Source organism: Nestor notabilis, unplaced genomic scaffold (assembly GCF_000696875.1).
Source record: "Nestor notabilis isolate BGI_N333 unplaced genomic scaffold, ASM69687v1 scaffold24645, whole genome shotgun sequence".
Lineage (NCBI taxonomy): Eukaryota > Metazoa > Chordata > Aves > Psittaciformes > Psittacidae > Nestor > Nestor notabilis.
Genome location: NW_009930105.1, coordinates 1 through 14,180, shown reverse-complemented (window position 1 = coordinate 14,180; position 14,180 = coordinate 1). Strand labels below are relative to the sequence as shown.

Here is a 14,180-nt window from a genome sequence, read left to right as displayed (position 1 = left end):
CATGAATGCTTAGAAAGACACTCAGAATAGAATAATATAAACAGATTATCCAAATCCCACAGCCAGGAACACCAATCACTAAATAGTCAAAAATTCCCCTTGGCTCAGAGGGCCTGCAGCAGTTTGCATCACTCAAGTCCTCAAAACAGAGCTCACAATGGCACGTATTAAATGACTGCAAGGCAAACAAATACAATCAAGGTCACATAAGGAACATTGCTGCCAAATAAGGTAGCTCTTTGTCCACAAAGTATTTTCCCATGAATTACAAAGTTTTGGTACAGCAGGGTGAATTTTTAATAGTACACTATCCACAGAAAGCTCTTATTTCCAACAGCATTTTCAAAATGCATCTTAAAGACCATTTGAGCTTTGGGTTTGCATTGTTTGTTCATTTTTTTTTTTTTAAACAGAGTGGATGCAAATTGCTTGTAGCACTTCTATTTGGGGGATTGTTTCAACAGCCTACTCTTGAGTAGCTGACTTGTAATGTTTCAATGTGCGAGCAGAGGGATCAGTAGCTTTAACCCATCTTGGCATCCAGTAGTGAGGCAGCCAGCTGCTTTGCCCTGGATAGTGCTTTTCAAAGATCTGGCGGTAGTAATAACTTTCTTTTGTTTTAGGAGGATTGAAGGGATATTTCTCTGCTGCCTTTTCCAGCAGAAGGTCATCAACCTGTAGACATAAGCAAACCCTGAGTTAAGCTGCAAATACATTTAATTCCTTACATGTCAATTTGCTGCAAGATAAAAGACATACAAGGATTCACGAACCACTGAATGCCCAAAGATTTCTAAAAAAATAATAAAAAAGTAAAGTCTATTCTAGAGGCGGAGGCTTCTGATAGATAAATCTGTCATAGGCTCACTTCATCTTTATGAATACATAACTGTATTTCCATTTCTCTTTGGGTTACATTCACCTTTGTTAGTAAGCTCACAAGAACTTCCTTCCTATCCTTTTCTTTGCTGTGATTCAAACAGAACAACAGTCTGTTTGCCATGTAAGTGGCTACTTGGGAATTTTTTTCAGCTCACAGGGAGCTGTTGATTATGCTTTTCTAAGCAAGCTCTTATCAATAAAAGACCTGGGACAAAGAGGCAAAGACACCTGCAGATGCTAAGCTGGCTAAGAAAGGGAGGATGAAAAGGTGCACCCGTTGAGGCAATTTCTAGAGCAGCTTCCACTGCCAACATGCTGCCTGGCTCCTCACAGCCATGAAATAGATTTGCCCCAAATACTCCAATGCAGGCTCAGGGCAGGCAGCACAACACTGTGGCCCAACTACTTTCTTGGATACAGAGAAAGAAAAAGGGAAAAAATCAGTTGGTGGCAGGAGAACACCCATCCACAGTCTTGACTACGCATATTTTTGTGTAACAGTGCTCTGGTGTAGACTGAGTGTTATTCGTTCCTCTTGATGATTAAACTGCCTCTGTACAACAGAGATACTATCTTTTGTCCAAAGTCAAAATACTGCAGGTCTTCATTGGTTAGCAATGCAAGCAGAGGTTTTAAAAAGCAAAAGATTTAGATAGGCAAGCCTGGGAAAAACAAATGAGGTAAACAAGCAAGGACATTATAAAATCATTATGCTGTTACTCAGCTGCAGATTAAGTTCATGCAAGTGCTTTCAGCTGAAGCAACTGCTTTGTGTGTAGCACTGAAATTGTGTTTGCTGACACAATCTAATTTGCAATCCAGATACTTAAATGATGTTTGTTTCCTTACACAGTAATTTCTGTCAGGCTCTAGCATTTCTTTCTATCTAGGATTTCAAATGCCTTTAACCAGAAGACCATTAGAAGATAGACAATCACTGATTAAAGTTTATCTTGCTGCTCCACCATGAGGCTCAAGTTTTTATCATACCCAGATTTATTCTCCCAACTAAGCATGTGAACTACCTCCCCCTGGCAGCCATATCTAATGCACCTAAATGCGGAAGACAAAAAATAGTAGTGCTGTACCTGTTGATCAATATAGTCCTGAAGAATAGAAAACCAGGATTTCTTTACTGATGCTATACCATCACTGAAAGCTTCTTTGGGTCTCCAGAGTATTTCTTTGGGAAGCAAGTTGGAATCTTCAAAGGCCTGTCTTAAAAGGTATTTTTCAATTCCATTCTGTTTGCAGAAGGATAAACAATGTTGTGAGTCTTACGCATGGCAGTATAAACATCTGGCTTTAAACACTTAAGAAACAGTTTTCTCTCAGAAGGCCTGGTCAGAAAAGGGTTTCAGTAGTCCAACAATCCAGCAAAACATTTAAAAGCAAACTTACCTTTGTGTAGAGAACATAACCACTAAATTCGCAATTTGGTCATGCTTTGAATACAAACCAGTGAATATATAAGATCACATTGGGTCCAACCCTAGTTTTACACACCTTTGGGACTCGCAGTTCTGCTGGTAGAGATAAATAATAAGTAGTAAACCGGTGATCCAAAAATGGGACTCTCAGTTCAAGTCTAAACAGGGGAAGTAAGTACAAAAAGATACTGAATTAAACAACAAGCCATATACTTACAAAATTCTTTACTGTTAAGCATTCCCTGTATTCCATATAAACAAGTTTTTCTGCTTTTACTTTGAAGAAATTTCACTTGCATATTCATGACTATCTGTATTTAATTCATAAACTTGGAAAGTTAAGATTTAATAAAGATATCAATGATTTATGATGCCATCTGCTGGGCAGGTTCTAGCACAATGAATTTAAAGACTACAGACCTGCAGGATTTGCAACAACCATTGGACCATGTAAGCAAAAAAAACACTGAAAAAATAAAAATCCTGTTGCCCCCAGAAAACTACCAAGTTGCTCACTGAGATCTGCAGCTCAGCATTTGTGAAGATGTCACAGAATCAAGCAAGGATTTCTGCTCTATCATTTCTTAAATCCACATTTGTTTGTGTTTTCAAAAAACAAACTAGAAGGAGTCGCATGGACTTTAAGCTATTTACTACTGATTCTGCAGCATTTACACACTTTCTCTCCTACACCAGTGGCAGTTATACACGTACAAAGTCGTCTTCCTTATATTCTCTTATGCATACCACGACTTCCAATGACACTAAAGGCAACAAATAAAATTACAGTAACTGTGTCTTCAGTAGGAAGACTCCCTCTCAGCTGCCCAGTTTCAAAGTCAGATAGAGATGTTATGCTGAATACTAGTAATTTTATTGTCTCTGTAGCTTCTCCTCTGATAAAGAGCTTCAACTGCTTCAGCATACCAAAAAACCTCAAGAAATGGCAACTCTCCAAAGAGCAGCCAGAGTGAGATATTAAACAGCCTTGGATATGTGACCAAACTTTTCAGCCCAAATCAAATTATGAGGCAAATGGCAGGACTACTCACCATGTCCACCTCTTATATAGGAAGGAGAAATGTAAGGAAGTACAAAAAACTGCAAGTCATTTTGTGGCAGGATCAATATACCACACAAGTTTCCCAATAGGCAAGTTGTTTGGTTTGCCAAAGGTACCATCTTTTTCTCATCTATAGCCACTTCCCAACAATACTTATTACAGTCAGGTACCTGACTCAATGCACATACTTTCTTTCCTCTTTATGTTCTTTTAATTCTTCGTGTGCATGCTGATTATCAGATTCAAGATTCCTCTTTGTCTAAACCTCAGAAAAAAATTAAGTCAAATATGACTTTGCCTTCCCTCCTTAACTCTGCATATTTATATTCCTAATTCACTGCTTCTATGAAGACCACTACAATCCTAGACAAAAGATATTTCCTGCATCAGCTGGCAACACAGTGGGCCCTATAGTCACAGAAGACTGGATTAAATTTTGTGGTGTGTGATTTGCTATTGCTTAAATTCCTTCAGGCTACAAACTGTTCTGCCAAAGTGTTTGGTGTCTTCAGTTATATTAAGATACACAGGTCAAACACAGCATGGGGTGCACCCCATTTGCTACTACTACTCTGAAGACCAATGATCATCTTCAATTATTTTAAACTCAGACAGTAGGAATAAAGTTATCCTGCATCACAATATTCTGAATCACTTAGTAATTCAAACAGTAACAACAAGTCAACAACTAACGGTTGTATTTTCCTCAACAGCAAAAGAACTTTTAAGATCTTCTTAGCCTTTTAAACCACAGAAGTCCTCAGCATCCAAGAGAGTATGTTTTACCCATGTGCTGCAGTAGTTCTGTCTGCACGAAGTACATCAAACAGGTAGAGCTCCTTCAGAAGCCTCTCACTCTCTTCTGCAGCCTCTTCAGGAGATGGTGCCTGTAACCAGACATATGCATGTAGCGCGCAGACATAACACAGCAGCACTGAGGAAACCACTACTTGAGTTGTAGTGATCACCTAGTGATGTAAGAACTAGGAAAGACTACATTACAAGAAAGAGCAGTCTTGGGAATTTTTTAAAAAATTTGTTGGTTTTTTTTTTTTGGGTGACTAAATTAAACCCCTTGGACTTTATGCCACCTCAGGAGAAAGTCTCAACAAATATACAGTGGTGACAACTCTCAAGCATCACACCTTCAAGTCTCATAATTTTCCACTGAAGGGGAGAACAAGCATCTCAAGGGCTTTCTGTATAGGGAATATATTTACCTTATGGAAATATATATATCCTTGTGTCAGTTCATCTGATCCTTCTCCTGAAAAAATGACCACACTATCCGTTTTTTTCCGTATATATTTGGAGACAAGATACATACCTTAAAACCAAAAAAGTATAAAGTTATTAAAATACAGCTACTTATTTGACACTATATACAGCTTGCCCAGTTTTGAATTTAGCATTTTAGAAGTTTCGCTACCACACTACTTTCTTCTGTAGCAAACAACTGCAATACGCTAAAATAACACCTCATTGTTATTCAAAGCCATCAACAGCAACACTAGGTATACTGCAGATACATCTAAACTGTGTACTTACACTTAGTCCTCAAAATATCAGAAAGATATGTCTGTCTGTGATCCTGGGAACACTGTAGGATTCTCATGGGAACACAGAGATGTTATTCTGACTCAGTTTGAAATGAAGCACATGATTAATTCCAGCACAGTCCTGAAGAAACCTTTCCACTTTGGAGAACAAAACTACCAACAAAAGCTGCTGTTTAACACTCTGCCACTGTGGGTTGAATGTATGAAGCCATTTTTTCAATTATGGTTTTTTTTTCAAGAGTTATTTATTAATCAGAATTAATTCCTTCTCCTCACTGCATCTTTCCAAACAATATGCTTCCATAACACAAGTATTAGAGATCTAAGGAAAAGGATCTAGTTCATTAATTTTCATACTAAGCAACAATCACAAAGAAAGATGACAGCTGAAAAGTCTATTTTTTAAATAAACACTTTCAATATTTCACATTGTAAAGTTGTATCTTCATGTCTCAAATTCCACACAGGGAATCTCAATTTTAAAAACTGTGTTGCCTATTTGGCTTAATAATATTTTTGCAATGCTTTAGGATGACACAAGACTAACAGGATAAAAAGTCAAAGCTTGCATTGCACAGCAGGTCACAATGGATTAGGGTTTTTCATTCTATCAGGCTGGCAACCCTTTGTAAGAAGCTGTTGTTGACTTCCTTCATTTCTCAGAATCAAATATACATTATAAGAAGTCTACCTGGCTTGAGTGAACATATTACTAAACTGTGACAAGAAATACTTCATTTTACCCTTTCCTTGCATAATTTTTATACTAATCATAATTGGTTTGTTGTCATAACATTGAGTATGACCTGTACATTTCCCTGCTTCCGTCAAGGAAAACCTAGACCTGTAGATTTAACGTTTCTTCTTCATACAACTTCTGTTTTTCATTCCAAAGCTTCAGAAACAGCTCTTGACAATTGTTTTGTACAGTCAGTGACTTTGAAACTACTAACAGTTTTGCCTCAGTGTGGTATCACAGAAAAGACTGGGGAGCAGAATGTGGGATTTCCAGCTCTCAGGTTCCGTGACTTCTAAAGGATCTAGTAGATGATTACATGATTTTGCACAAAATTTTATTTGGGTGATATAAAGCAAAGGTTGCTGTTAAAAAAAAAAAAACAACTTACCAATTGAAGCTCTTATTGTTGTTATATCATAGGTTTCCAAGGAGAAGATAACATCCTCTATCGCCTGAATTCCCTCTTCGGAATTAAATATTACTTCATGATGTTCACTGCCTATATGGGCTGCCACCTGTTTGCAAAAGGTCACAATAATGTATTACTTTTCAATTAAAATATTTTTTAAACATACATTGTACTTAAAACCACACACACTGAGTGAAAGCACCATCTCCCTTCTGTCACAGAGAGAATTACATGACATTAGGCCAAGAAAAGATGATACTGTAGCAGCCTCTGACTTGCAGTGGTACATTCACCAGGGGGAACATCGTCTCCATAATTACAATGTTCAATCATGATTCCAACAGCCACCCAGCTGCTTGCCCAAAGCGTAACAGCATCTGCAAAGGCTCTAAATACTCCAGATATTTGTCCTAAAGAGAAAAAGCAGCTCAAAAGCATGACAGCCTATATACCTAAAGAGTACTCCAGATGGCAAACAGTTTGTACAGGGCTGTTAATTCAGTAAACTGATGATTAACTTAAAACATTTAACATACATGCAAATGTCGTAGCATAGGAACCACAGCATGGAGATTTACCCTGAAACACAGAGGCAGAATTGAGACAACTACGAAGTACCATCCTTCTGGTAACAACGCAGTGAGAGTTTGTTACGAAAGTCTTCCAAATACAAGAGAAAACAGGTAAAGCTAAACTATCTCTTTTGTAAGATTTAACTAAGCAGCAAATGTACTAAATGATTTACCGCAAACTGACTTACATCACAACAATACATGAATATTCAGTGTTACTATTAAAACCATAGCATGAAGTTAGCACCATTAATATACACTGTTTAGCACTCAGCAGCTCAGAACAAACTGAAAGCAACACTTACTATACCTTTCTGGCAGCCAGTAAGTCAGGACTGTTTTCCATTCCAATTGCAAAGGTTTGTAATGAGTAACTGATGTTGATTTCTTTCATGAGTTTCAGAAGAACAGCTGCAACCAAGCTGGAATCTAAGCCCCCTGCCAACAAACCAAATTATTTGGTTAGGTGTTTGCCTGTTTTTTGTTTCCCCTTGAGGACATGAATCTAGACAGAGGAATCTCATGTGTGGGCTTCATTTTTAAGCCATGTGAATCCAATGTACTTCCTGTACAAGTGCACATTTAACTCTGCTTAACAAGAGATCAGGCAGCTTCAGTGGAACATCTTCAGTAACAATTGTTAGTAATTTTGGTGTCAGAAGCATCAGTGGAAATCCTTCTTTAAGATACACAGAAAGTATGCTGAAAACATTGTACCACTGCAGAACATGCCTCTTAGCAACTCTGCTGTAATGAGATTTATGTCTCTACCCTCTTCTTACCTACACATTTGATACTCTACTGACAGAACTACACAATTTATTTTTTGGTTTGCTGTTTGAATAAAGAGGATTAAGTGAATTAATGTTTAGTGTAAGATTCTACTATTTTTCAATCATTTTTTAAAGGGAGTTTTGAGTGCTGTTATTCTTTTAAACATCACTTCAAAGTGAAAAGGTTTGCTAGTGACATTCTTTTTTTTTCCTCCTTTTCTTTCCAAACAGTGGAAGGATTTGAACAGCTCGGAAAACAAACAAAACCCAAACCCAAGAGATGCACGAGCTGCCTAGATGTACCCCAAGACTCCACCTTCTTATTCGCATGAGGTAGTTCTGCTAATCCTTGACTAGTTCTACTTGCTGTTTCCCTTTGAAGTACTGAGCAAAACAGTACCTGTTCTCCCACACCTGCCTGCAGTTCTAACAAGCATAAGGCAAAACTCTCTTCTCTCCGTTTCCTAAGGTCTGCACGTGTTTTTTCAGCCGAGTGCATTAGCATCCATTCCCACCCTGATCCCCTCTGTGGACATGCTACCTTGCAAATAAAATACCTCCTTCTGTAGAAATTACATGCAGAGTCTGAGAAAAGTGGAACACAAATAAAACTGAGTGCTTAGGATGTGGAAATCAGGGAAATCAAAACCTGAGTTTCCACTGTGAAGTTGTAGAACTCCCTATGTGACTGGAAACGTAAGCATTTCTCCAACTGTGATGCTCCAAGCATAGTCAAAATTGTGAAGCACTGAGATACTCTGGTATTATACCAGCAATGGCACTAAGGTTTGCTACTAATACATTCTGCATGTGCATATGAGGAGCTGCTGACTGCCTTCTAATTTGATATGTGAAATTTGGGGTTTGAACAGGTTTTTTACCAAGGCTGGGATCTTTAAACTCCACATTTCATTTACCTCCCTCCTACTTTTTATGATGCCATATTAAGGAAATGGTCCAACGGCATCACCTAGTCAGTTCTCTTGCATTCAAATGCACATGTGATGGGGTTCTTGATATATGAGTGCAATTACTGATGTTCAGTGAATGCATCAACAGCATTTCAGAACTCTAACCACAAGTACAAAGTGCTACAAAATCAAAGTAAGTAAGATATGAACCCCAAGGCTGCAAAGTCTTTACCTCTGTAAAGTACCTCTATAACACTGAACCACCAGATCACAACACAGATGACCTAAGTCAGTGAACAACTTCCTGTACCTCACCTGAAAAAGAGTGCAGCAATCAATTTTGGTCCAGATGGTCCCCTGTAATTTGGTAAATCAAGGGCAGTCTAGGATGGAGGCTAAAGCAAAGAAGGTGAGAAGTAAGAACTTCACTTCCTCCTGCTATCTGAAACATGCCAAAGATTTTTTCTATGCTCAATCTGTGCAAAGTGAATGTAATTACATTTTCTTTTTAGACACTGACCTAAAGCATGAATTTCATATATTTAAGTGGATATATGGTGACTTTTCAATAAAAAATTATTTTTTTCTTCTTAATTAAAAATAGTCAACGTCTCAACAAGACAACATCCCACACCAGAGTAAGCTTTAAAAGTGTAAGATTTTCAAGATAAACTGGAAAACTTTATTACAAACTAACAAGTTCTCCATTATCTGCTCTATGAAGCAAATGAATATTTGTATCACTTCAGTACATCACAGCAGAACAGACGAAAGAGAGAGAAGATAAGGAATCACTGTGATTCTTGCTACTTACCTGACAGTAGACAACCAATCCTTCTATGAGCCATCAAACGTTTTCTAACAGCATTTTCAAACAGAATACGGATGTTGCTCTTCACGGTTTCAAGATCAAAGCCTATTCAGAACAGAAAAGAAAAGGAAAAGAAATCCAAGAAGCGCTACTTAGGCTTTGCTAGATTATGCTGTTAGGAAACAAAGATATTTGTCTAAATTTCCTTTGATAATGAGGGCATGCAAATTCATCTTTGTACATCACCACCTACGAAAACAATTCTAAAGTCCCTACATTATAAGGTTTTTCCAGTTGGCACTTTTTAAAACCAGTTATATTTCTTCATAGATCAGAAGCAGCAGTAAATGGTTTGCTGTACTACCTGAAGGCAGAGTTTCCACTGTATCACACGCAACATGGAGTGGTTCATCTTTATAGCTATGGAATTTTACTAATTCCACTGATGCAACTTTGCCAGAGGGCTTTAAATCCAACACTTCATAATGACCAGGGAGAAATGGTTCCACTTTAGAACATACAGATGATGAATGCTTTAAGTTGGTAAGTCCTACAGATAAAATGGGGGAGGGGGGAAAAAGTAAGAAAGTCAGAGTTTTTACCTAATCAGTTACACCTCATCCAACAACATCTGTACTAAACCTATAAACAAATATTTAATCCAGATGTTAAATAAATAATTTTGAGTCAGAGTCTGCTCTGGCTAGTGCATGGTTCTGCTTCTGGCAGATGACACACAGATTTGAGCTGTCTCAAGCTGAGGCAGACAGTGATGGGAAGCCAGCAAACGACAATTTATATCCCTGTGAGCATTAAGAGCAGCACTTTCTTGACATGATGTCCAGCTCAAAATGTAGTATGCTTATGAGAATTCAAATGACAATTAACAACTGATTTTGTGTTTAAAATTAGGTGTAGTAAAGCTAACAAGGGGGTTGTAATAAAACTACATCACTGAAGTGATTGCTTAATTGACAGTGATTTAGTGATTTCGTAATTCACCAGTTTCAGACTGTACTGTAGTATGTAGTACTACTGTTAAGAGGAGCCAAGCTACATTGAAGTCTGATAACAAAATTGATATACAGTAAACAGGAAGGACCCAAGAAATCAAAGTCAATTTTAGGCAATGAACTCCCTTTTGGCACTGTTCAGATTTGTCTATGCAAGTGTCAAGACTAGAGATAATTACTTTAAAAAAGATGTATCATCAAAAAAGAAAAAAAATCATCATCAAATAAATTGAGTGTTGCCTGAAAATTACCCAGTGCTGCAGGAAAGTTCAGTAGGGTTTTAAAATCCTTGGCTTTTACAGGTTAGCAGTTCTTGTGGCACTATTTCCCAGTTCACCATAGAACAGCAGGATAAAATTCTAATATAATTTATCATAGCATAAATCTAGCCTAACTCTGTAGACTACATTTAACTTTGGGGTAACAAAACATCTTGGGCTCAATACTGCTACGATTCTAGAACAAAAAGAATTATAAAATTATATAAGCAAGTTGTTGTAGAGATATTAAGGACAATTAAACATCTTAGAGGTTTACTATCTGTGGGTTTTGTTCTAATGATACGTAGTGCTTAAACTTCTAAATGTAGTTCATTTATTACTGAACTTACAGCTCACTTCTTTGTCACACTTAGAAGAAAAGCCTAACAAAGTAGTTTGACAACAATACCTAAGATTATTTAGGCACTAAACACAACTGGTTTTACCTTTTGCCTCAGAACAGACACCCAAAAATCCATCATCAGTCAGCACCTTGAAGAGTGGTCTGACTCCATAGGTATCTCTCGCCAGAAACACTTTTCTGTTTGCGGTGTCCAGAAGGATGAAAGCAAATACACCATCTAGCATGGATGCTGTTTGTTCTATTCCTCCTCTGTTGTAAAGATGAAGTATAACCTCACCATCCACTAATGTTTGATACTCAAATCCAAACTGCTTCTGCAACTAAGAAAAAATACAAAGAAAAATGTCAGAATTTGCAAACATTGACAGCATGCTTATTAATTGAAGAAAATACCCAACACCATTCATGTAATTGTTCAGTAAGAAAAATATTTTTCTTTTGTAAAATCACAGTTCAAAAGTTACATAAACATTTTTGCCAAAGAGGGCAATTATGCTTTTGTGTTAAAAATATTATCCAGGATCATCTCTCAGACAATGTAAATTGACTCTGCAGTCTTAAGCAATTCACATCATGGCAAGTTTTCAGGGATACATTTCTATCTGAGGATGTGAAACTGCAAACCCATGCCCCTGCCCCTCAGAAGCACTAGGCTCCCCATCTCCCACAGGCAAATGGCAGACGCAGGTCGTCTCTGCTTCTAAAAACCCAATTTGAAACAGGGCCATCAAAGACATCATTTATTATAGTCTGAAATCACACAGTAGCACTTTCTTATCAAATAACAACATTTATGTAAGCCCTCCGCTGCTCCAAAACACACAGACACTGGTAACATCTCTGCAGAGTAAAGCAGTTCAAAAATAAACTTTGGTTTACTTATTTAATCACTGCAATTCCTCAGTGATTTTGTTTTTTTTTTTTTACTCACAATTTCCTTCTGCCTTATCTTCCTCCATTCCTCAAACTAACCTTTTCACTCTGCCTGTGCAGATGGAGTGGGGGAGGAAGAAATTAGCTGTCAGACTTAAGTCAGACCAAATATTCTTCATGTTCTTGTGGTGCTACTCTTAAAGTCGTTTCAGTATCTACCAGACAGGGGGAAAGAGAGTTTCAAGAAAACACTAACAAGTCAAGAAACCCCAAAGAACCAATGCTTTGGCATTTTGAGTTCTTGAGTTTTAATTGCTATTCATGGAGCAAAGCACTGGATCAAACTGAGTAGATATTAATATTACTAAGTCATTTCCCTAAACAAGATGCCTGTTTCACCAAAGATCCTTTCCTAGATAGGTTTCAGCCACAAGCCTGAAGGAAAAATCTGTTTATACCCCTGTATAAAGCACATACATAATGTAGTGAGAACAACTGAACAAATTCCTACAGATGTCAAAGGAAGTTTTGCACAATTCAAGTCCCCTTAGGACTGTATGTAGCACAATTGAGAGCAATGCTTACTGCTTTCAACAGCAGAAAGACTACAATGCAAAACACACCAAGTATTACAGACTGCTGGTACAATGCATTTCACATGTACTGCAGGGCAAAGTTTATCTCGCCTTTCAAACAGACACTTGAAGATGGGGAAAAAAAATAACCCCCTGCCTATTCAAATTCCCAGTGACGTTACTGATGTCAGTGACATTGCCTGCCTCCAAGTTCGAAAATGTGGTAAGTACTAAGACATCTCAGATTATTCCTACGTTTCTAATGCTACCACGCTCAGCTTATGATTAATTTTAAGCATTCAGTTTCAGCATGATTCAGAAACAGGCATGACTGTAAGATGCTTTATACACCAAATTTGGATGATCTGAATTACTTCCCTTTACAAGTAACATAGTGGGCATGGACATCTCAGCACAGAGACTGAAGCACTCAAGGCGATGTTCAGCAGCAGCATCACACCCACCAGGGACACTGAGGTACTTTAGGAAGTAAGTACAGAGTTGCTACTTGTTTTGTGCCCAAGGGACTGACTTAGGTGGCTCTTAAAAACTCCACAAAGCTGCAGACGCCTAAGGATTTTGGTGGCATAATGGAAACATCTGCCTCGTGCTTGATGCTTTACTTAAATACCTAAGCATGCATGCTATACATATCTTAAAGTGACACATTCCAACTGAATTGATATGCAGAAAACAAAAATGCAACACTCAAAAGCTTGGCGAACAACCCAAAAGAAATGAAGAGTAAGACAGCCTAAAATCATTTGATTATAAAGAGAGAAGGGGAGGAAAGAGGCTTTGAATTCCCCTCCCCAAGAGATAACGAAGAATGCATCTTTATTTTAAACTCATCAAACCTGAAGATACAAATACTTATTGATCCCTACAACACTCACCTGTTTGAAATTGTAGATCTCTCCATTGTAACACAGCCACAGATATGGGAATTTCTTCAGCCGGATAGGCTGCATACCATATAGCTGATCAACAACCGCGAGGCGGTGGAAACCAAAACAACAGTTGGTGAATCCATTAACGTTCTCAAAACGAAATGCATCAGGACCTCTGTGTGCTATCTTCATGGCACTTACACACTGGACCGAAAGGCATTCATCATTCCCAAACAAGGCCCAGATACCACACATTGTGAGGCTGTGGATCTACCCGAAGAGGAGAACCTGTTCCATAGACATGAACATTATAAGCAAGTGCTGACATGTAGAAAACACAAACAACAAACATAGGGTATTAATCACTTAAATGTTAAAAGGACCGATCAAGAAAATAGCGTTTTGCCAACACAAGGTAAAACCTGCAAACTTTGGCCACCAAGAAATTAGGCTTAAGTTTACCTTCAGGTACACCAAGGTTGTCTATGACTTTTTTTATAGAGCAACAAATAGAACAAATCATACCGGGCACTGGGTATCATCTGTAGAAGTAACATCATTTCAGTAGAAATACTGACAGTCCTTTCAGTCTGTGGCCTTCCAACACATAAAGGGGGCTTATGAGAAAGATGAAGAGAGGCTTTTTATCAAGTCCTGTAGCAATAGGACAAGGGGCAATCGTTTCAAACTGAAAGAAGGTAGGTTTAGACTGGACTTCCCTAGCACCATGGGTGGCCCTGATAAGAAAGGTGTGGTAGAAGCAATGTTGGTGCTGTGCCAAGCTCCCCTTGGCACGCCTTTTGCAGCCCCAGTGTCCCCGGAGCTGTAGGCTTTGTCTCCCTGAAGCCTAACCCTAACCCGAATGGCATCATGGAGCTGCGGCTGAGGTCCCCAGCACCATAACTTGGCCTGTAGGTCCCTAGCCGCAGCCCACGTCCAGAGCTGCAAAAGGCACGTGGAACTGGGCTTTCCCTCCGGCTGTGGCGGCTCCCGTTTGCCCCACGGTCCCTGGGATTCTCTAACAGGCGATCGCAAACACCCTGGGGAAGTCCCCTC

General features: G+C 38.5%; 1 protein-coding gene across 1 annotated transcript; it reads right to left on the bottom strand.

Annotated features, from left to right (window-relative positions):
- Window positions 1-239: 239 nt before the first annotated feature.
- ASNS (asparagine synthetase (glutamine-hydrolyzing)) lies at window positions 240-13,415 on the bottom strand. Its single transcript, XM_010015271.1, has 11 exons — window positions 13,131-13,415; window positions 10,869-11,106; window positions 9,514-9,699; window positions 9,153-9,254; window positions 6,965-7,092; window positions 6,062-6,188; window positions 4,596-4,702; window positions 4,162-4,262; window positions 2,389-2,470; window positions 1,971-2,126; window positions 240-675 (listed from the first exon to the last, which is right to left on the bottom strand). The coding sequence occupies exons 1-11, from the start codon at window positions 13,377-13,379 to the stop codon at window positions 466-468; spliced, it is 1,686 nt and encodes a 561-aa protein (XP_010013573.1). The 5' UTR covers window positions 13,380-13,415; the 3' UTR covers window positions 240-465.
- Window positions 13,416-14,180: the final 765 nt, after the last annotated feature.